The sequence below is a fragment of the Procambarus clarkii genome, chromosome 5 (genome assembly GCF_040958095.1).
Source record: "Procambarus clarkii isolate CNS0578487 chromosome 5, FALCON_Pclarkii_2.0, whole genome shotgun sequence".
In the NCBI taxonomy this organism is placed as follows: Eukaryota; Metazoa; Arthropoda; class Malacostraca; order Decapoda; family Cambaridae; genus Procambarus; species Procambarus clarkii.
In genome coordinates, this window is record NC_091154.1 from 13,223,060 (window position 1) to 13,247,818 (window position 24,759).

The 24,759-nt window shown below is 46.5% G+C and overlaps 1 protein-coding gene across 1 annotated transcript in view; it reads right to left on the minus strand.

The window, feature by feature from the left end:
• The window catches only part of LOC123764050 (uncharacterized), a 112,399-nt gene extending 105,420 nt beyond the window's left edge, over positions 1 to 6,979 (minus strand). Inside the window, exon 1 of the mRNA XM_069339533.1 lies at positions 5,127 to 6,979. Within this exon, the coding sequence (XP_069195634.1) occupies positions 5,127 to 6,942 (1,816 nt within the window). The 5' untranslated portion in view covers positions 6,943 to 6,979. The remainder of the gene's footprint in view (positions 1 to 5,126) is intronic.
• Between the last annotated feature and the right edge of the window lie 17,780 nt (positions 6,980 to 24,759).

Genomic DNA, 24,759 nt, shown 5'->3' on the forward strand with positions numbered 1-24,759 from the left:
CATCGAAACTGGCCATTATAGTTGGGAACTCAAAATTTAAAGAGGAAAGTTCTTTTACAAAATCCTGAGAATTTCTCACAGTAAATTCATTATGCGTTAATGGTTCTAATAATGGAACCAGAAACTTTGCCAGTTTATAATTAAAAGTGCCAATCGCTGATAAAATAGGACGAATCGGTATACCTGTTTTATGAACTTTAGGTAACCCGTATAAGATGCCTGGCTTAGAGCCAGTTGCAAGTAATTTTGTATAATCAAAAAGAAAGTCTTTCAGACTTCTTAAAACTCTATTTAGTTTATCCTCACATTTCAAAATATACGAAAAAAGGTCTATATCAACTAACGTAAATTTAGAGGGGTCTTATAACAACCTTTCAACCTTATTCACATACTCTAACTTGTCCAAAACCACTATACCCCTACCTTTATCTGGCCTGGTAATACAAATACCCTATCATTCTTTAAGCCATTAATACAATCCAATTTCCTTTTGTCAAAAGGAGGGAATGTAGATTTATATTTACCAAAGTCATTAAAGACTTCATGTGCTAAGGAGGAAACAGTACTGATGATATTGGTCCAACTATAATTTGTACCAGTCCTTAGGGTACAAGTTTTCAATGTGTTGCATAACCGCTCAAAACCTAAAAAATGATTACCAAATTTAGGTTTTTTACACGTCAACCCGAAGTCTAACCCCAGAGAGAGAAGTTCTTTCTCAATGGGAGACAGAATTCTCTTTGAAAAATTGAAAACCACCTTATCAGGGTCCACCGAATTAAATGAAGGTATACCCAAGTTCCGCAATTTCTTCTATATATATATATATATATATATATATATATATATATATATATATATATATATATATATATATATATATATATATATATATATATATATATATATATCTATCTATCTATCTGCGTACAAGCCTGAACGGTCTCCAGGCATTTATGGAAGTGAAAACTCACACCCCAGAAGTGACTCGAACCCATACTGCCAGGAGCACTCTGCATCTGGCGTACAGGACACCTTAACCACTCGACCAATACGACCGGACAAAAGATGATGGTAGCGGAGGCTAATTCCCAATCATCCCGCCGGCACTCTGATGGTAATCTTGGGCATAGTATTTTATCAAATCACCTCATTCTTTGGGCCACACGTGAGGAACACAAATGCGAACAAGCCTGAATGGGCCCCAGGCATATATGCAACCGAAAACTCACACCCATTCAGGCTTGTTTGCATTTTTGTTACCCCCCCCCCCCAGGGAACCAGCCGGTAGCAGCTGTCTAACTCCCAGGTACCTATTTACTGCTAGGTAACAAGGGCATCAGGGTGAAAGAAACCTTTTGCCCATTTGTCTCCGCCTCCACCGGGAATCGAACCCGGAACCTCAGAACTACGAATCCGAAGCGCTGTCCACCCAGCTGTGAGGGTGTAAGTCACCCAGCTGTGAGGGTGTAAGTCACCCAGCTGTGAGAGTGTAAGTCACCCAGCTGTGAGGGTGGAAGTCACCCAGCTGTGAGAGTGGAAGTCACCCAGCTGTGAGGGTGGAAGTCACCCAGCTGTGAGGGTGGAAGTCACCCAGCTGTGAGAGTGTAAGTCACCCAGCTGTGAGGGTGGAAGTCACCCAGCTGTGAGGGTGGAAGTCACCCAGCTGTGAGAGTGGAAGTCACCCAGCTGTGAGGGTGGAAGTCACCCAGCTGTGAGGGTGGAAGTCACCCAGCTGTGAGAGTGTAAGTCACCCAGTTGTGAGGGTGTAAGTCACCCTGCTGTGAGGGTGTAAGTCACCCAGCTGTGAGAGTGTAAGTCACCCAGCTGTGAGAGTGTAAGTCACCCAGCTGTGAGGGTGGAAGTCACCCAGCTGTGAGAGTGTAAGTCACCCAGCTGTGAGGGTGGAAGTCACCCAGCTGTGAGGGTGGAAGTCACCCAGCTGTGAGGGTGGAAGTCACCCAGCTGTGAGGGTGTAAGTCACCCAGCTGTGAGAGTGTAAGTCACCCAGCTGTGAGGGTGGAAGTCACCCAGCTGTGAGGGTGGAAGTCACGCAGCTGTGAGGGTGGAAGTCACCCAGCTGTGAGGGTGTAAGTCACCCAGCTGTGAGAGTGTAAGTCACCCAGCTGTGAGGGTGTAAGTCACCCAGCTGTGAGGGTGGAAGTCACCCAGCTGTGAGGGTGGAAGTCACCCAGCTGTGAGAGTGGAAGTCACCCAGCTGTGAGGGTGGAAGTCACCCAGCTGTGAGGGTGGAAGTCACCCAGTTGTGAGAGTGGAAGTCACCCAGCTGTGAGGGTGGAAGTCACCCAGCTGTGAGGGTGGAAGTCACCCAGCTGTCAGGGTGTAAGTCACCCAGCTGTGAGAGTGTAAGTCACCCAGCTGTGAGAGTGTAAGTCACCCAGCTGTGAGGGTGTAAGTCACCCAGCTGTGAGAGTGGAAGTCACCCAGCTGTGAGGGTGGAAGTCACCCAGCTGTGAGGGTGTAAGTCACCCAGCTGTGAGAGTGGAAGTCACCCAGCTGTGAGGGTGGAAGTCACCCAGCTGTCAGGGTGTAAGTCACCCAGCTGTGAGGGTGTAAGTCACCCAGCTGTGAGAGTGGAAGTCACCCAGCTGTGAGAGTGTAAGTCACCCAGCTGTGAGGGTGTAAGTCACCCAGCTGTCAGGGTGTAAGTCACCCAGCTGTGAGGGTGGAAGTCACCCAGCTGTGAGAGTGGAAGTCACCCAGCTGTGAGAGTGTAAGTCACCCAGCTGTGAGGGTGTAAGTCACCCAGCTGTGAGGGGGTAAGTCACCCAGCTGTGAGAGTGGAAGTCACCCAGCTGTGAGGGTGGAAGTCACCCAGCTGTGAGGGTGGAAGTCACCCAGCTGTGAGAGTGGAAGTCACCCAGCTGTGAGGGTTTAAGTCACCCAGCTGTGAGAGTGTAAGTCACCCAGCTGTGAGGGTGTAAGTCACCCAGCTGTGAGGGTGTAAGTCACCCAGCTGTGAGGGTGTAAGTCACCCAGCTGTGAGAGTCGAAATCACCCAGCTGTGAGGGTGGAAGTCACCCAGCTGTGAGAGTGGAAGTCACCCAGCTGTGAGGGTGTAAGTCACCCAGCTGTGAGAGTGGAAGTCACCCAGCTGTGAGGGTGTAAGTCACCCAGCTGTGAGGGTGCAAGTCACCCAGCTGTGAGAGTGTAAGTCACCCAGCTGTGAGGGTGTAAGTCACCCAGCTGTGAGAGTGTAAGTCACCCAGCTGTGAGGGTGCAAGTCACCCAGCTGTGAGGGTGGAAGTCACCCAGCTGTGAGGGTGTAAGTCACCCAGCTGTGAGGGTGTAAGTCACCCAGCTGTGAGAGTGTAAGTCACCCAGCTGTGAGAGTGGAAGTCACCCAGCTGTGAGGGTGTAAGTCACCCAGCTGTGAGGGTGTAAGTCACCCAGCTGTGAGAGTGGAAGTCACCCAGCTGTGAGGGTGGAAGTCACCCAGCTGTCAGGGTGTAAGTCACCCAGCTGTGAGGGTGTAAGTCACCCAGCTGTGAGAGTGGAAGTCACCCAGCTGTGAGAGTGTAAGTCACCCAGCTGTGAGGGTGTAAGTCACCCAGCTGTGAGGGTGTAAGTCACCCAGCTGTGAGGGTGGAAGTCACCCAGCTGTGAGAGTGGAAGTCACCCAGCTGTGAGAGTGTAAGTCACCCAGCTGTGAGGGTGTAAGTCACCCAGCTGTGAGGGGGTAAGTCACCCAGCTGTGAGAGTGGAAGTCACCCAGCTGTGAGGGTGGAAGTCACCCAGCTGTGAGGGTGGAAGTCACCCAGCTGTGAGAGTGGAAGTCACCCAGCTGTGAGGGTTTAAGTCACCCAGCTGTGAGAGTGTAAGTCACCCAGCTGTGAGGGTGTAAGTCACCCAGCTGTGAGGGTGTAAGTCACCCAGCTGTGAGGGTGTAAGTCACCCAGCTGTGAGAGTCGAAATCACCCAGCTGTGAGGGTGGAAGTCACCCAGCTGTGAGAGTGGAAGTCACCCAGCTGTGAGGGTGTAAGTCACCCAGCTGTGAGAGTGGAAGTCACCCAGCTGTGAGGGTGTAAGTCACCCAGCTGTGAGGGTGCAAGTCACCCAGCTGTGAGAGTGTAAGTCACCCAGCTGTGAGGGTGTAAGTCACCCAGCTGTGAGAGTGTAAGTCACCCAGCTGTGAGGGTGCAAATCACCCAGCTGTGAGGGTGGAAGTCACCCAGCTGTGAGGGTGTAAGTCACCCAGCTGTGAGGGTGTAAGTCACCCAGCTGTGAGAGTGTAAGTCACCCAGCTGTGAGAGTGGAAGTCACCCAGCTGTGAGGGTGTAAGTCACCCAGCTGTGAGGGTGTAAGTCACCCAGCTGTGAGGGTGTAAGTCACCCAGCTGTGAGGGTGTAAGTCACCCAGCTGTGAGAGTGGAAGTCACCCAGCTGTGAGAGTGTAAGTCACCCAGCTGTGAGAGTGTAAGTCACCCAGCTGTGAGGGTGTAAGTCACCCAGCTGTGAGAGTGTAAGTCACCCAGCTGTGAGGGTGTAAGTCACCCAGCTGTGAGGGTGTAAGTCACCCAGCTGTGAGGGTGTAAGTCACCCAGCTGTGAGAGAGGAAGTCACCCAGCTGTGAGAGTGTAAGTCACCCAGCTGTGAGGGTGTAAGTCACCCAGCTGTGAGAGTGGAAGTCACCCAGCTGTGAGGGTGTAAGTCACCCAGCTGTGAGGGTGTAAGTCACCCAGCTGTGAGAGAGGAAGTCACCCAGCTGTGAGAGTGTAAGTCACCCAGCTGTGAGGGTGTAAGTCACCCAGCTGTGAGGGTGGAAGTCACCCAGCTGTGAGGGTGTAAGTCACCCAGCTGTGAGGGTGTAAGTCACCCAGCTGTGAGAGTGTAAGTCACCCAGCTGTGAGAGTGTAAGTCACCCAGCTGTGAGAGTAAGTCACCCAGCTGTGAGGGTGTAAGTCACCCAGCTGTGAGTGTAAGTCACCCAGCTGTGAGAGAGGAAGTCACCCAGCTGTGAGGGTGTAAGTCACCCAGCTGTGAGGGTGTAAGTCACCCAGCTGTGGTTAACGAAGTAATAGACAATATCTGCAGAAACATTAATGATTGTGTGAGGTTAAAGAGACTTGTGCCAGTTAATACTATACAAACGGCCGTCATACTCACCCAAATCCTTCTGGAGGCAGTAGCCCTTATACAGGTTCTCGTAGCGGGTCTTCTCGATGGGCGCCAGATTCTGCCACTCCCCAGAGCTGAAGAACTGTCGAACGTCGCCATGGTTGGTGGAGAGGGCGGCCATGGTGGGTGGAGGCAGCACATCACCATGGGTGGTGGTGGAGAGGGCGGCCATGGTGGGTGGAGGCAGCACATCACCATGGGTGGTGGTGGAGAGGGCGGCCATGGTGGGTGGAGGCAGCACATCACCATGGGTGGTGGTGGAGAGGGCGGCCATGGTGGCTGGAGGCAGCACATCACCATGGGTGGTGGTGGAGAGGGCGGCCATGGTGGGTGGAGGCAGCACATCACCATGGGTGGTGGTGGAGAGGGCGGCCATGGTGGGTGGAGGCAGCACATCACCATGGGTGGTGGTGGAGAGGGCGGCCATGGTGGGTGGAGGCAGCACATCACCATGGGTGGTGCAGGAGAGGGCGGCCATGGTGGGTGGAGGCAGCACATCACCATGGGTGGTGCAGGAGAGGGCGGCCATGGTGGGTGGAGGCAGCACATCACCATGGGTGGTGCAGGAGAGGGCGGCCATGGTGGGAGGAGGCAGCACATCACCATGGGTGGTGGTGGAGAGGGCGGATATGGTGGGTGGAGGCAGCACATCACCATGGGTGGTGGTGGAGAGGGCGGCCATGGTGGCTGGAGGCAGCACATCACCATGGGTGGTGGAGGAGAGGGCGGCCATGGTGGCTGGAGGCAGCACATCACCATGGGTGGTGGAGGAGAGGGCGGCCATGGTGGCTGGAGGCAGCACATCACTATGGGTGGTGGTGGAGAGGGCGGCCATGGTGGGTGGAGGCAGCACATCACCATGGGTGGTGGTGGAGAGGGCGGTCATGGTGGGTGGAGGCAGCACATCACCATGGGTGGTGCAGGAGAGGGCGGCCATGGTGGGTGGAGGCAGCACATCACCATGGGTGGTGGTGGAGAGGGCGGCCATGGTGGCTGGAGGCAGCACATCACCATGGGTGGTGGAGGAGAGGGCGGCCATGGTGGCTGGAGGCAGCACATCACTATGGGTGGTGGTGGAGAGGGCGGCCATGGTGGGTGGAGGCAGCACATCACCATGGGTGGTGGTGGAGAGGGCGGTCATGGTGGGTGGAGGCAGCACATCACCATGGGTGGTGCAGGAGAGGGCGGCCATGGTGGGTGGAGGCAGCACATCACCATGGGTGGTGGTGGAGAGGGCGGCCATGGTGGGTGGAGGCAGCACATCACCATGGGTGGTGGTGGAGAGGGCGGCCATGGTGGGTGGAGGCAGCACATCACCATGGGTGGTGGAGGAGAGGGCGGCCATGGTGGGTGGAGGCAGCACATCACCATGGGTGGTGGTGGAGAGGGCGGCCATGGTGGCTGGAGGCAGCACATCACCATGGGTGGTGGAGGAGAGGGCGGCCATGGTGGGTGGAGGCAGCACATCACCATGGGTGGTGGTGGAGAGGGCGGCCATGGTGGCTGGAGGCAGCACATCACCATGGGTGGTGCAGGAGAGGGCGGCCATGGTGGGTGGAGGCAGCACATCACCATGGGTGGTGCAGGAGAGGGCGGCCATGGCGGCTGGAGGCAGCACATCACCATGGGTGGTGCAGGAGAGGGCGGCCATGGTGGATGGAGGCAGCACATCACCATGGGTGGTGCAGGAGAGGGCGGCCATGGTGGGTGGAGGCAGCACATCACCATGGGTGGTGGTGGAGAGGGCGGCCATGGTGGGTGGAGGCAGCACATCACCATGGGTGGTGCAGGAGAGGGCAGCCATGGCAGCTAGCAGCAGCGGCGCGTCCGTCCCTGACGACTTCTGGGCCACGACTGACCCGCCAGCCAGTCTGCACCTTCGTACACAACTTGTCTTTACGGACCTTACAACCCAACACAACCCAACACAACACAACACAACCCAACACAACCCAACACAACCCAACACATCCCTTGACAATGTGTCATGTATAGTCTGCGGCCACAACACACTTACAAATGTCAATAAATTAATTTTTGTCGCAATAATAATGAATTATTTATACGAATCAGAACCATAATCAGTTTGGGCGCGAAAACTTGTGTATGAAACAACCGCGCCCTTCCCACCGCCCAAATTTTGTCCTCAAATAAAAACCTTTAATTTGTATAAGGAATTTTCTCATAAATTCTCATAGACTTACAAAATGAGTTACTTATTAGAAAAGTGTATCAATCTATATGGTGTACGTGAGATGAACCTTTGTTTCGGGGGAATTGAACTGTATATATATAAATACTCTTGTGTTAAATTTGATGGAAACTTAATTTACCTACATAATATTACAACTTTTAAGCTTGAATTATCTCTGGGAGTTTACACCAACTACTGTACACTATATGTCGTACTGTTATACCGTCAGTAACAGTTTACAGTTAATCATGTCTTCATCAGCAGCTGGTGTAAACTGCCAGAGATAATTGTAGCCTAGTGGTATATTTCATCAGTAACAGTTTACAGTTAATCATGTCTTCATCAGCAGCTGGTGTAAACTGCCAGAGATAATTGTAGCCTAGTGGTATAGTTTATCAGTAACAGTTTACAGTTGATCATATCTTCATCAGCAGCTGGTGTAAACTGCCAGAGATAATTGTAGCCTAGTGGTATAGTTCATCAGTAACAGTTTACAGTTGATCATATCTTCATCAGCAGCTGGTGTAAACTGCCAGAGATAATTGTAGCCTAGTAGTATAGTTTTTCAGTAACAGTTTACAGTTGATCATATCTTCATCAGCAGCTGGTGTAAACTGCCAGAGATAATTGTAGCCTAGTAGTATAGTTTTTCAGTAACAGTTTACAGTTGATCATATCTTCATCAGCAGCTGGTGTAAACTACCAGAGATAATTGTAGCCTAGTGGTATAGTTCATCAGTAGTGGGGGACAACACCAGAGTAATGTACAATAGTGGGGGACAACACAGGAGTAATGTACAATAGTGGGGGACAACACCAGAGTAATGTACAATAGTGGGGGACAACACAGGAGTAATGCACAATAGTGGGGGACAACACAGGAGTAATGTACAATAGTGGGGGACAACACCAGAGTAATGTACAATAGTGGGGGACAACACAGGAGTAATGCACAATAGTGGGGGACAACACAGGAGTAATGTATAATAGTGGGGACAACACAGGAGTAATGTACAATAGTGGGGGACAACACAGGAGTAATGTACAATAGTGGGGGACAACACCAGAGTAATGTACAATAGTGGGGGACAACACAGGAGTAATGTACAATAGTGGGGACAACACAAGAGTAATGTACAATAGTGGGGACAACACAGGAGTAATGTACAATAGTGGGGACAACACAAGAGTAATGTACAATAGTGGGGACAACACAAGAGTAATGTACAATAGTGGGGACAACACAGGAGTAATGTACAATAGTGGGGACAACACAGGAGTAATGTACAATAGTGGGGGACAACACACGAGTAATGTACAATAGTGGGGGACAACACAAGAGTAATGTACAATAGTGGGGACAACACAGGAGTAATGTACAATAGTGGGGACAACACAGGAGTAATGTACAATAGTGGAGACAACACAGGAGTAATGTACAATAGTGGAGACAACACAGGAGTAATGTACAATAGTGGGGGACAACACAAGAGTAATGTACAATAGTGGGGGACAACACAGGAGTAATGTACAATAGTGGGGACAACACAGGAGTAATGTACAATAGTGGGGGACAACCCAGGAGTAATGTACAATAGTGGGGACAACACAGGAGTAATGTACAATAGTGGGGGACAACACAGGAGTAATGTACAATAGTGGGGACAACACAGGAGTAATGTACAATAGTGGGGGACAACACAAGAGTAATGTACAATAGTGGAGACAACACAGGAGTAATGTACAATAGTGGGGGACAACACAGGAGTAATGTACAATAGTGGAGACAACACAGGAGTAATGTACAATAGTGGGGACAACACAGGAGTAATGTACAATAGTGGGGGACAACACAGGAGTAATGTACAATAGTGGGGACAACACAGGAGTAATGTACAATAGTGGGGGACAACACAAGAGTAATGTACAATAGTGGAGACAACACAGGAGTAATGTACAATAGTGGGGGACAACACAGGAGTAATGTACAATAGTGGAGACAACACAGGAGTAATGTACAATAGTGGAGACAACACAGGAGTAATGTACAATAGTGGGGACAACAGAGGAGTAATGTACAATAGTGGGGGACAACACAGGAGTAATGTACAATAGTGGGGGACAACACAAGAGTAATGTACAATAGTGGGGGACAACACAAGAGTAATGTACAATAGTGGAGACAACACAGGAGTAATGTACAATAGTGGGGACAACACAAGAGTAATGTACAATAGTGGGGGACAACACAGGAGTAATGTACAATAGTGGGGACAACACAGGAGTAATGTACAATAGTGGGGACAACACCAGAGTAATGTACAATAGTGGGGGACAACACAGGAGTAATGTACAATAGTGGGGACAACACAGGAGTAATGTACAATAGTGGAGACAACAGGAGTAATATACAATAGTGGGGGACAACACAGGAGTAATGTACAATAGTGGGGGACAACACAGGAGTAATGTACAATAGTGGGGACAACACAGGAGTAATGTACAATAGTGGAGACAACAGGAGTAATGTACAATAGTGGAGACAGGAGGTACACTAAGGGAGCCACTATTACACAATGCCTTTCCCGCAAAACTTAAAATAATAGAGATTAAACATTTATTTAGAGGTGTGAAAAGGTAAACTCCTAATATTAAAAGTCAGAAGTTTACAAACTGAAAAAGTTTAGAAAAAATTAAGGTTTCTATACGTGGTTAATGAGGCTGTAGCTTATGTTTAACGTAACATTATGGTGTCTATACGTGGTTAATGAAGCTGTAGCTTATGTTTAAAGTAACATTATGGTGTCTATACGTGGTTAATGAAGCTGTAGCTTATGTTTAAAGTAACATTATGGTGTCTATACGTGGTTAATGAGGCAATAGCAAGTGTTTAATGTAACATTATATTTATACGTGGTTAATGAGGCAATAGCAAGTGTTTAATGTAACATTATATTTATACGTGGTTAATGAGGCTGTAACTAGTGTTTAACCCAACATCAGGTGTCTATTCGTGGTTAATGACTCTGCAGCTAGTGTTTAATGTTACACTCTGGTGTCTATACGTGGTTCAAGTTCAAGTATGTTTATTGAGACAAGAAGAAATACATCTCAAAGGGATAGAGTAGTTTAGGCTATTTCTACCCCCATCCATTTCAAGTCCCTCAAGGGGCGCACAAATTCAGTGAGTACAGATACCAAATCACAATACAAGACTCCCACTTAACATTGCAGGTTAATATAGTAAGCACAGCATATAAGTGTTACACTCATTGGTGCAAAATTCTTGTAGCTCCTAAGTATACTGTTTATCATACCATTATCACACATCCAAACAACTTGATGTGGTACACTACTTATTTCCTTATTTCTATAGTTATCAATAAGTTGACACTCTAATACATAAAGTTCTTTCAAGTTCAAGTAGGTTTATTGAGACAAGTAAAAAAATATCTCAGAGTGGCTTAGGCTATTTTCTATGCCCCTCCCCCCCATACTTCAAGTCCCTCAAGGGGCGCACATATTCAGTGAGTACAAATACACAAATCACAATACAAGAATCCCATTTAACATTTCAGGTTAATATAGTAATCTCTAAGATTATAATAGTTTACATCCACCGCACTAGTTTTTAACCCATTAACGTTTCAAGATAATATACTCACTCTACTTTCATCTATGATTAATAATAAAACTACCTTTGCCCTGTCCGTCACATTCCAGGAGATACGAGAGTTTCTTAGACAATCTCTCCCAACACTGTAACATTTTTGCTTTCTCCTCACTTGCACAACAGCCACTAACATCAAAGGTAATATTATTCATATCTATTTTTTGTAATTCTGTATACCGTTTTACTTTAACCTTTGTTTCAGCATCTGTCACTACAGAAGGTTGAACACCGTTAACACTACTAGAAAGTTCATTTTCCTGACTATCCTCTATTATCAATACGTCATGTTCTTCCTTACTTTCTTCTACGCACGTTTCACTTTCCATTTCACATCCTGTTTCACTTTGCATTTTACGTCCTGTTTCACTTTCCATTTCATGTCCTGTTTCACTTTCCATTTCACGTCCTGTTTCACTTTCCATTTCACGTCCTGTTTCACTTTCCATTTCATGTCCTGTTTCACTTTCCATTTCACGTCCTGTTTCACTTTCCATTTCATGTCCTGTTTCACTTTCCATTTTACGTCCTGTTTCACTTTCCATTTCATGTCCTGTTTCACTTTCCATTTCACGTCCTGTTTCACTTTCCATTTCATGTCCTGTTTCACTTTCCATTTCACGTCCTGTTTCACTTTCCATTTCACGTCCTGTTTCACTTTCCATTTCATGTCCTGTTTCACTTTCCATTTCACGTCCTGTTTCACTTTCCCTTTCACGTCCTGTTTCACCACCATCTTCACCTCGTCTACCCTCCATAGCTAATTTTTCTAATGACTCAATCCTCTTGTCTAGTTTTTTTTACACATTCCAATATTTGAGTACCAACCTCCGAGTTCACTATATTGTCCTGAACCTTGTCGTCACAAGGTTTGAGTTTTTCAGCTGCATTGCCTACTTTCCCTAGGCTCGCCTTAAGTGTCTCCGTTCCTTTCTCCCACACATTGTTCATAGGCGCTGTCATTGGCTTCCAGCTGTTTCCTCTATGATCAAGCTGCACAATCTTTCCTTCCTTCGAGGATACATCTATCCTGCTTGTAGGACCCGTCCTAGAGTCTCTCAGATGAGGCTTCATGGGTCATAGATAGGAACCATCATTGTGGCTGCCTCGACAACTGCAACAAGATGGGACGATTTTTTCACCGTTTTTAATCGTGACTCTACACTCTCAAGAGTCGTGTTTCTTACCACAGTACCGACACCTGGGGTCAAACTGGCATTTCCAAGCCATATGTCCCCAACGAGAACACTTCATGCATAATATGGGCTCCTCAATGTATTTTGTAACTTTCCTGTAGCCTAGTCCTTGCACAAAAGTTCTTTCCGAAGCCTCACCCTTTACCAAGGCAACAACCTGGCTTTGTTTATCACCACGAACACTGTTCCTCTTTGCCCAAACAACACTATCATTGTTAAGAAGAAGATAATCAGGATCCAAATTTGTTGGATACTTAAAAACTATGACCTTGTTGTGTATTATACCTTCTTCCGGAATAACCATCACAATATTCTCAAACCCATCCCATCCAGCCTCTTCTGTCCCAACTGTTATGTAGGGCCGGTGAGCACCCTCCTTGAATAGTGGTTCATATTCAAAACACTCCTTAGCCAAACGTACCGTTCACTCCAGCTTTTGATGAAAGTTCAATTGACACGCTGTAGGGAACAACAGCCTCTTCCTTCCATTAGTCTGAATCTCCCGCGTCCTGCTAAACAGGGCTTCATTTTTTGGTCTCTTTGTTATTTCATCTTTACTGTCACCGTCTCGCTGTCTGTGAATATTTCGCCGTTTATATCTGTTCACTACTGCTTGATGCGGCCTGGTATCGTCCTGTCTGTCATCCCCACTCTCACTCTCCAGGCCCAGTGGTGCAGGATCGTCCATCTCTTATGCACACCGCCTCAGCCATTTCCTCACACACAAAGGCAGTGATACACACACTGTACCACTGCAACAGTCTAGAACAAATTCACAACATCCAGCTGCAGCAGCCACGTGCAAACACGAAGATGCGGAGCAACACGTCCTCCTCGCATCATGCAGCAGACCGCACTGTCTATACGTGGTTAATGAGGCTGTAGCTAGTGTTTAAGGTAACATTAAGGTTCATTTATGTTTCTAATGAGGCTGTAGCTAGTGTTCAATGTAACAGTATGGTGTCTATATGTGGTTAATGAGGCTAGAGGCTATAGCTAGTATTTAAGGTAACCTTAAGGTTCCTTTACGGGGTTAATGTGGCTATAGCTAGTGTTTAAGGTAATATTAAGGTTCCTTTACGTTTCTAATGAGGCTATAGCTAGCGATGAACGCAAATTTCACTTCAATGTACCTAGAAATAATCCTTAAATTTTACTATAATATTACCTACTAAGCCTCTTCAAATTTTCTTACAATGTTCCTGTTAACATTTTAAATTTTTGCTGCAAATTCCTTACTTAAAATTATCTGTTAGTTTAAGGACCTGCCCGAAACGCTATGCGTGTTAGTGGCTGTACAAGAATGTAAAAATATCAATGTTATGTACTCTCCTAAACCCAATGTACCTTCATGTATATATTTAAATAATAAAAATAAATAAATTTAAGGCAACATTATGGTGTCTATCTATGGTCAATGAGGCTGTAACTAGGGTTTAACCAAACATTATGGTGTCTATACGTGGATAATAAGGCTGTAACTAGTGTTTAACCAAACATTATGGTGTCTATACGTGGTTAATGAGGCTGTAACTAGTGTTTAATGTAGCATTATGGTGTCTATACGTGGTTAATGAGGCTGTAACTAGTGTTTAACCAAACATTATGGTGTATCTATGTGGTTAATGAGGCTATATCATGCGTTTAATGTATCATTATGGTGTCTATACGTGGTTAATGAGGGTGTAACTAGTGTTTAATGTAACTTTATAGTGTCAATTAGAGGTTAATGAGGCTGTAGCTAGTGTTTACCGTAACATTATGGTGTTTATACATGGTTAATGAGGCTATAGCTAGTGTTTACCGTAACTTTATGGTGTCTATATGTGGTTAATGAGGCTACAGATTGTGTTTAATGTAATATTATATTGTCTATACATGGTTAATGAGGCAGTAGCTAGTGTTTAATGTAAATTTATGGAGTCTTTTCGTGGTTAATGAGGCTGTAGTTAATGTTTTATGTAATTTTATGATGTCTATACATCTATATTGAGTTTGATGCTAGTGTTTACCGTAATATTATGGTGTTTAAACGTTGTTAATGAGGCTGTAGCTTGTGTTTAATGTAACTTTATGATATCTAGACGTGGTTAATGAGGCTATAGCTTGTGTTTAATATAACATTTAGGTGTTTTTGCGTGGTTAATATGGCTGTAGCTAGTGTTTAATGTAACTTTATGGTGTCTATACGTGGTTAATGAGGCTATAGCTTGTGTTTAATGAAACATTATGGTGTCTATACGCGGTTAATGAGTCTGTAACTAGTGTTTAACGTAACATTATGGTGTCTATGCATGGTTAATGAGGCTGTAACTAGTGTTTAATCAAACATTATGGTGTCTGTACATGGTTAATGAGGCTGTAGCTAGTGTTTAATATACGTTTATTTTCTTTATAAGTGGTTAATGAGGCTGTAGCCTGTGTTTAAGGTAATATTAAGGTTCCTTTACGTTCCTAATGAGACTATAGCTAGTGTTTACTGTAACATTATAGTGTCTATACGTGGTTAATGAGGCTATAGCTTGTGTTTAAGGTAACATTAAGGTTCCTTTTCGTGGTTAATGAGGCTATAGCTAGTGTTTACCGTAACATTATAGTGTCTATACGTGGTTAATGAGGCTATAGCTTGTGTTTACCGTAACATTAGTGTCTATACGTGGTTAATGAGGCTATAGCTAGTGTTTACCGTAATATTATAGTGTCTATACGTGGTTAATGAGGCTGTAACTAGCGTTTACCGTAATATTATAGTGTCTATACGTGGTTAATGAGGCTATAGCTAGTGTTTACCGTAATATTATAGTGTCTATACGTGGTTAATGAGGCTATAACTAGTGTTTAATGTAATATTAAGATTACCAAAGTATATTAAGTATACATAGGTCTAAGGTCGTAGTTAAATATCTAACGGGGTTTTACATGAACTGCGCTCAAACTGAACACCCTATACGACTAGGTTCACGTGTGGACTACCCAGGAGGTTTGTGCTGTGTGCAGCTTGTTTTCAACCCGGAGGTGGCGGCTAATGTATGCCTTATCCAGTGTCTGCCAGCGTACACATGTCCGGCTAAGGCTATGTAACTAGGTAATATTTGCACTAGATCGGTGAATGCTCGCTGGTGTCTAAATCCCTTTAACTGGCCAGCCGATGTTAATTCCTCAGTAACATTTGAGGATACTGCAAAAGTGGAACAACTCAACGCATTTAGAATGTTCATTTATACACGTGACAGGGATGAAAATATGAGGCGTTACTTCATCACTCTTGGTAGGAAGGGAAGAGGTGAATATAGACATCATGTCCCTGCTGATGTTGAGAGGTCAGCATCTGGTGTTAATTAATGACTTTAACCAATATGCACAACAATGGCTCACTCACCCCCAAACATCACACTTTTTGTCATTGTTGTTTGACTTCACTCTCACGCCGTTTAATGCAAGCTCACGAGGCTTGCTGTAAAGTGCATCAGACTCTCAAATGTTATCCCCCAGAGAGGATGATTACTTTCCGTAACTATGGACGTGGGTATGTACCTCGTCACCTCTGTGTTTACGGACTTGAGTGTCTGCTGGATCCCTCTAACCCTAAAGGGATGATAGAATCACGCCATAATGCGATAGCTAATTCGTACATCATCATTGACTGACAGATGAACAGTGTCGAGACCGATAGCTATTTCGGTAAAGACGCGGTCAATCACTTCGTAAACACGCTAGAATCCTCATGGGCTAGGATCAAGAGAGGACTAGTATCCTATGATCTCTACATCTCTCAACAACACGCTTTATTGGAGACAAAACCTTCCTGAGAGCTCTGTGATGAACCTTGACTTAGAGGTGATCCTAAACGAGGTGAAGGACAGACCTGTGATGGATATAAATATATTAGCCAGGGATGGATTAAAAGGGTTTATGAAAGTCGACGTGAACAACTTGCGATTTTTAGACAGTTTAGCCCTTCTCAACGGCTCGTTAGGAAGAATAGTTAAGGATCACATCGATAGTGGGAAACCTTCCACCTTCTTATTGGCTATGTTACATGGTGTAGATAACGACGCCATCCCTAAACTGTTAAAGGGTAAACAATCATTCTGCTATGATTACTTATCATCCATGAGTGTGTTGAATGAACCACATCTTCCTTCACGTGAGGAGTTTTACAACACCTTGAAAGATAAAGAGTTGTCAGAAGAAGATTATAAGCAGGCATTAGAGATGTTCCATCTAGCTCAATGTCGTAATATCAGAGAGTACCTCCTTCTACACCTCAAAGTAGACACGGGACTGTTGGTTGATGTGTTCACTGTCCGGCGAGATACCTCGCTCACTCTCTACAACATGGATATTTCCCACTACATTTCCCTGCCCTCATTCACTGGGGATACATTCTTGCTTAACTCTAAAGTTGAACTGGATGTAGTACCGGACCCCCTTGTTATACGACTTACTGCGCCACAATCCCCGAGGAGGGTTCACCAGTGTGACTAGAGAGTACACGAGTGTGTGGAGGACCAACACATGAGCTTAGATCTAGGAGATGATAGTAGCTACATCATCTACCTGGACTTAAACAGTCTTTACGGGGCGTGTATGACTGAACCGCTCCCTCGTGGTGGGATCTGGAAGCTGTTTCACAATGAGTGTGAGGCACTGTTAGAGCGAGGCTTGGAGAATATCCCCCGTGACGGAGCCAAGGGTTACTGGGTGTTGTGTGATACACTGCAGGTTAGTCCAGAGGTGGCCAGATACACAGACGAGCTGTCCATAGATCTTTACCACGCTCATATTACAGAGGATCATATTTCACCTTACAGTAAGAATATTCTTACAGATGAAAGACGCCGGATGCCTAAAAAAACGTAAATTAATCGCATCACGCCTACCTTAGGAAGATTACCTAGTCAGTCTTGATTTGTTACAGTTGCTCATGCGCCTCGGCTTAGAAGTAGCTAAAGTTCACGACATCTACGAACTTCAGCAGGAGACCTACCTAAAAGACTTCATTGAAATCAATGTTCAGAAACGAGCCAGTACCAAATGTGCGATAAAAAAAGCTTTCAAACTTGTATGAAACTCTATTTACGGGAAGAGCATCACAGATGTTTCTATGTTTGGGAATAAACAATACTTGGTCAGTGATCGTAGAGCTTTCCTGAAATACGCTCATAACCCCTTCTTCAAGCATAGTTTGTTGCTAAGTAAGAACCATGTGATCTGCACTAACAAGCAGAAGTCAACACTCCAACATATCTAGGCTATCACATACTCCAGATTGCTAAGAGACATCTCTATGAGTTCTGGTATGATGTGGTCAGACCAACGTGCGGGGGTAAAGCGAGTCTATTATATAGAGACACAGACTCGCTCATCATAAAACTCGACTGTCGTGATGTTGTTGAAGAGTTGAATAAGTCTCCTCTCTTTGACTGTATGGATTTTAGCAACTCTCCCGACACTCACCCGTCCTACTCAACAGCATGTGAAAGGCAACTAGGCTTACTCAGGTCAGAAATCGGGTCTAAGATCATTAATCAATTAATTGCTCTAAGACCCAAAACATACTCTTTCACCACTGAAGATGGAGAACATACATACAACTGCACGGAAGTGCTCTACCACCTCCATGAGACACTCTCACACGAGGCCTTTCAACACACACTTGAAACAAACACTTCAATCAGCTTTGTGTCTAGATCCATACAGAATGTGGGAGGAAAGATGTGCACATGTTGCACTACGTGCAGAGGACTGTCACCTGTCACCATGGTAATATATATACACTAGCTGCACCCGGGCACGCGTTGCTGTGGCTCCACAACACATGTGCGCTGCTGAGCCTCAGCAACCTTCCCTGTCTCCCACCTCTCCTCACCATTTCCCCCTCCTCCGTCCCCTCGTCCTCCCCACTATCCCCCACTCCCCCGTCCCCTCGTCCTCCCCACTATCCCCCACTCCCCCGTCCCCTCGTCCTCCCCACCATTCCCCACTCCCTTGAACGAAGCATTCCCAAATGATCTGATGTTCCCATCATAAAATTGGGAACATCAAATGATCTGAGGTTACCATCACTGAATTATAAGAAAAACAGTTAAAAAACGAGATAAAAAACAATGAAAAAATAAAACAATAAACTATACTCACGAAATGACCGGCATGGTAAAGACCACAACTCAATTCCAGTGCAATGTTGTCACGCAAAATACTGTGATATTTTGACGTTTGTCAAAAGACGTGTCTTTGTGGTAGACACACGTCTACCACAAGGTAATAGACACACGTCTACCACAAGGTAATAGACACACGTCTACCACAAGGTAATAGACACGCGTCTACCACAAGGTAATAGACACACGTCTACCACAAGGTAATAGACACACGTCTACCACAAGGTAATAGACACACGTCTACCACAAGGTAATAGACACACGTCTACCACAAGGTAATAGACACACGTCTACCACAAGGTAATAGACACACGTCTACCACAAGGTAATAGACACACGTCTACCACAAGGTAATAGACACACGTCTACCACAAGGTAATAGACACACGTCTACCACAAGGTAATAGACACACGTCTACCACAAGGTAATAGACACACGTCTACCACAAGGTAATAGACACACGTCTACCACAAGGTAATAGACACGCGTCTACCACAAGGTAATAGACACGCGTCTACCACAAGGTAATAGACACGCGTCTACCACAAGGTAATAGACACATGTCTACCACAAGGTAATAGACATGCGTCTACCACAAGGTAATAGACACGCGTCTACCACAAGGTAATAGACACACGTCTACCACAAGGTAATAGACACACGTCTACCACAAGGTAATAGACACATGTCTACCACAAGGTAATAGATACGCGTCTACCACAAGGTAATAGACACACGTCTACCACAAGGTAATAGACACACGTCTACCACAAGGTAATAGACACACGTCTACCACAAGGTAATAGACACACGTCTACCACAAGGTAATAGACACACGTCTACCACAAGGTAATAGACACACGTCTACCACAAGGTAATAGACACACGTCTACCACAAGGTAATAGACACGCGTCTACCACAACTGACACTCTCCGGAAAATCCTCTCTCACAGAGCTGTTCTCAGCCCGTAGTCCTGAGGCTTCCCCAACGTCAAGAAACTGTCGTACTAAAGTGTTCTTACCATACACCAGGCAAAACTCCTGCCAGTCAATCCTCCATAGTCCCCCCCTCAGGACCACCACAGAGCACCACTCCAACTATCACAGAAGACGGAGTGATCGCTCTCAGAGCTAACCCCAGACTACAACAAACAAAATTCAAATTCAAATTTCAAATTCAAATGTTTATTCAGGTAAAATTACATACATAGAAGATGAGTTACAAAACATAATGTTGGATTTATAGATATAGCTAGTATATACAATACCTGAAGCGACTAATACACACAGTGTTGCGGGCAAGGTGTGGGGGAAAAACACTAAGACTAAAACTTAATACTAATTGAGATTAAAGCATAAATTGTGTTGAAAAAGGGGTAAACAAGCTAGGGGGGGGGGGGGTGGACATGGCAGAAGTCAGCAATTATACAAGTTGGTCAACAAACAGAATTGTTTGAAAATAACAAGACATGGGTTGACATTTAGGGGGTAAGGTAGGTTACATGAAGTTTATTAGGAAGTATTTAATTTTTCTCTTAAACTGGTTGAGAGAGGTAGAGTCTTTGACATGGTTGGGAAGGTCATACCACATTCTGGGTCCCTTGATTTGTAGAGCATTTCTAGTTTGATTAAGTCGTACTCTAGGAATATCAAATAAGTATTTGTTTCTGGTGTGGTGCTCATGGGCTCTGTTACAACCTTCTAGGAAGCTTTTAAGGTCAGGAGTGACATTGCAGTTCAGAGTTTTAAATATATAGAGACTACACATGAGACAATGTGCAGTGACTTAATATCTAACATATTCAGAGATTTGAGTAAGGGTACCGAGTGATGTCTGGGGCCAGAATTGGATATTGTCCTAATAGCAGCTTTGTGTTGAGTAATTAGAGGACGTAAGTGATTTTGGGTAGTAGAGCCCCAAGCACAAATACCATAGTTGAGATATGGATAAATGAGAGAGTAATAGAGAGTCACCAGGGCAGGGCGAGGTACATAATATCTGATCTTAGAAAGAATGCCAACAGTTTTAGAAACTTGTTTTGCTATATTTAGAATGTGTCCCTGGAAATTCAGCTTGTGGTCGATGAGGACACCAAGGAATTTACCATCAACTTTGTTATTAAGTGGGATATTGTTTATTCTTGAATTAATTTGATCTGAGAGTTTATTACCAAACAAAATTTAGAAGGTTTTGTCAATGTTAAGGGTGAGTTTGTTGGCAGTTAGCCATTGATGGACTTCATTTAGTTCAGTATTCACTGTAACATTCAGAGCAAGGGGGTCAGGACTGGAGTAAATGAAGGTTGTGTCGTCAGCAAATAAGATTGGTTTCAGGTGTTGGGAGGCATTTGGAAGGTCATTAATGTAGATGAGAAAGAGGAGAGGGCCAAGTATGCTGCCCTGGGGAACACCAATGTTGATGGGTAGGGTGGGAGAAATGGAATTATTCACAGAAACATACTGGAGCCTGTCAGTAAGGTAAGACTGAAGGTATTGCAGGGAGTGACCTCAGACTCCATAATGATGTAATTTAAGAAGAAGGTTTTGGTGGTTGACAGTGTCCAAAGCCTTACGCAGGTCCACAAATATCCCAACATGGAACTCATTTTTATCATGTTCTTCCTCTGTGGTACTGTTGGTGCCACTGTTGTTCCTCTGTGGGACTGTTGGTGCCACTGATGTTCCTCTGTGGTACTGTTGATGCCACTGATGTTCCTCTGTGGGACTGTTGGTGCCACTGATGTTCCTCTGTGGTACTGTTGATGCCACTGATGTTCCTCTGTGGGACTGTTGGTGCCACTGATGTTCCTCTGTGGTACTGTTGATGCCACTGATGTTCCTCTGTGGGACTGTTGGTGCCACTGTTGTTCCTCTGTGGTACTGTTGATGCCACTGATGTTCCTCTGTGGGACTGTTGGTGCCACTGTTGTTCCTCTGTGGTACTGTTGGTGCCACTGATGTTCCTCTGTGGGACTGTTGGTGCCACTGTTGTTCCTCTGTGGGACTGTTGGTGCCACTGATGTTCCTCTGTGGTACTGTTGGTGCTACTGTTGTTCCTCTGTGGGACTGTTGGTGCCACTGTTGTTCCTCTGTGGTACTGTTGGTGCTACTGTTGTTCCTCTGTGGGACTGTTGATGCCACTGATGTTCCTCTGTGGGACTGTTGGTGCCACTGTTGTTCCTCTGTGGGACTGTTGGTGCCACTGTTGTTCCTCTGTGGGATTGTTGGTACTACTGTTGTTCCTCTGTGGTACTGTTGGTGCCACTGATGTTCCTCTGTGGGACTGTTGGTGCCACTGTTGTTCCTCTGTGGGATTGTTGGTACTACTGTTGTTCCTCTGTGGTACTGTTGGTGTCACTGTTGTTCCTCTGTGGGACTGTTGTTCCTCTGTGGTACTGCTGGTGCCACTGATGTTCCTCTGTGGGACTGTTGGTGCCACTGTTGTTCCTCTGTGGGATTGTTGGTACTACTGTTGTTCCTCTGTGGGACTGTTGGTGCCACTGTTGTTCCTCTGTGGTACTGTTGGTGCCACTGTTGTTCCTCTGTGGGACTGTTGGTGCTACTGTTGTTCCTCTGTGGTACTGTTGGTGCTACTGTTGTTCCTCTGTGGTACTGTTGGTGCCACTGTTGTTCCTCTGTGGGACTGTTGGTGCCACTGTTGTTCCTCTGTGGGACTGTTGGTGCTACTGTTGTTCCTCTGTGGGACTGTTGGTGCCACTGTTGTTCCTCTGTGGTACTGTTGGTGCCACTGTTGTTCCTCTGTGGTACTGCTGGTGCCACTGTTGTTCCTCTGTGGTACTGTTGGTGCCACTGTTGTTCCTCTGTGGTACTGTTGGTGCCACTGTTGTTCCTCTGTGGGACTGTTGGTGCTACTGTTGTTCCTCTGTGGTACTGTTGGTGCTACTGTGGTACTGTTGGTGCCACTGTTGTTCCTCTGTGGGACTGTTGGTGCTACTGTTGTTCCTCTGTGGTACTGTTGGTGCTACTGTTGTTCCTCTGTGGTACTGTTGGTGCCACTGTTGTTCCTCTGTGGGACTGTTGGTGCCACTGTTGTTCCTCTGTGGGACTGTTGGTGCCACTGTTGTTCCTCTGTGGGACTGTTGGTACCACTGTTGTTCCTCTGTGGGACTGTTGGTGCCACTGTTGTTCCTCTGTGGGACTGTTGGTACCACTGTTGTTCCTCTGTGGTACTGTTGGTACCACTGTTGTTCCTCTGTGGGACTGTTGGTGCCACTGTTGTTCCTCTGTGGTACTGTTGGTGCCACTGTTGTTCCTCTGTGGGACTGTTGGTGCCACTGTTGTTCCTCTGTGGGACTGTTGTTCCTCTGTGGTACTGTTGGTGCCACATTTGTTCCTCTGTGGGACTGTTGGTGCTACTGTTGTTCCTCTGTGGTACTGTTGGTGCCACTGTTGTTCCTCTGTGGGACTGTTGGTGCTACTGTTGTTCCTCTGTGGTACTGTTGGTGCCACTGTTGTTCCTCTGTGGGACTGTTGGTGCCACTGTTGTTCCTCTGTGGGACTGTTGGTGCCACTGTTGTTCCTCTGTGGTACAGTTGGTGCCACTGTTGTTCCTCTGTGGGACTGTTGGTGCCACTGTTGTTCCTCTGTGGGACTGTTGGTACCACTGTTGTTCTTCTGTGGGACTGTTGGTGCCACTGTTGTTCCTCTGTGGGATTGTTGGTACCACTGTTGTTCCTCTGTGGTACTGTTGGTGCCACTGTTGTTCCTCTGTGGGACCGTTGGTACTACTGTTGTTCCTCTGTGGGACTGTTGGTGCCCCTGTTGTTCCTCTGTGGGATTGTTGGTACCACTGTTGTTCCTCTGTGGTACTGTTGGTGCCACTGTTGTTCCTCTGTGGGACTGTTGGTACCACTGTTGTTCCTCTGTGGTACTGTTGGTGCCACTGTTGTTCCTCTGTGGGACTGTTGGTGCCACTGTTGTGGTGGTCCCTGTTGTTCCTCTGTGGTACTGTTGGTGCCACTGTTGTTCCTCTGTGGTACTGTTGGTGCCACTGTTGTTCCTCTGTGGGACTGTTGGTACCACTGTTGTTCCTCTGTGGTACTGTTGGTGCCACTGTTGTTCCTCTGTGGTACTGTTGGTGCCACTGTTGTTCCTCTGTGGTACTGTTGGTGCCACTGTTGTGGTGGTCCCTGTTGTTCCTCTGTGGTACTGTTGGTGCCACTGTTGTTCCTCTGTGGGACTGTTGGTACCACTGTTGTTCCTCTGTGGGACTGTTGGTGCCACTGTTGTTCCTCTGTGGGATTGTTGGTACCACTGTTGTTCCTCTGTGGTACTGTTGGTGCTACTGTTGTTCCTCTGTGGGACTGTTGGTGCCACTGTTGTGGTGGTCCCTGTTGTTCCTCTGTGGTACTGTTGGTGCCACTGTTGTTCCTCTGTGGTACTGTTGGTGCCACTGTTGTTCCTCTGTGGGACTGTTGGTACCACTGTTGTTCCTCTGTGGGACTGTTGGTGCCACTGTTGTTCCTCTGTGGGACTGTTGGTGCTACTGTTGTTCCTCTGTGGTACTGTTGGTGCCACTGTTGTTCCTCTGTGGGACTGTTGGTACCACTGTTGTTCCTCTGTGGGACTGTTGGTGCCACTGTTGTTCCTCTGTGGGACTGTTGGTACCACTGTTGTTCCTCTGTGGGACTGTTGGTGCCACTGTTGTTCCTCTGTGGGACTGTTGGTGCCACTGTTGTTCCTCTGTGGGACTGTTGGTACCACTGTTGTTCCTCTGTGGGACTGTTGGTGCCACTGCTGTTCCTCTGTGGGATTGTTGGTACCACTGTTGTTCCTCTGTGGTACTGTTGGTGCCACTGTTGTTCCTCTGTGGGACTGTTGGTACCACTGTTGTTCCTCTGTGGTACTGTTGGTGCCACTGTTGTTCCTCTGTGGGACTGTTGGTGCCACTGTTGTGGTGGTCCCTGTTGTTCCTCTGTGGTACTGTTGGTGCCACTATTGTTCCTCTGTGGGACTGTTGGTACCACTGTTGTTCCTCTGTGGTACTGTTGGTGCCACTGTTGTTCCTCTGTGGGACTGTTGGTGCCACTGTTGTTCCTCTGTGGGACTGTTGGTACCACTGTTGTTCCTCTGTGGTACTGTTGGTGCCACTGTTGTTCCTCTGTGGGACTGTTGGTGCCACTGTTGTTCCTCTGTGGTACTGTTGGTGCCACTGTTGTGGTGGTCCCTGTTGTTCCTCTGTGGTACTGTTGGTGCCACTGTTGTTCCTCTGTGGTACTGTTGGTGCCACTGTTGTTCCTCTGTGGGACTGTTGGTGCCACTGTTGTTCCTCTGTGGGACTGTTGGTGCCACTGTTGTTCCTCTGTGGGACTGTTGGTGCCACTGTTGTTCCTCTGTGGGACTGTTGGTGCCACTGTTGTTCCTCTGTGGCTGTG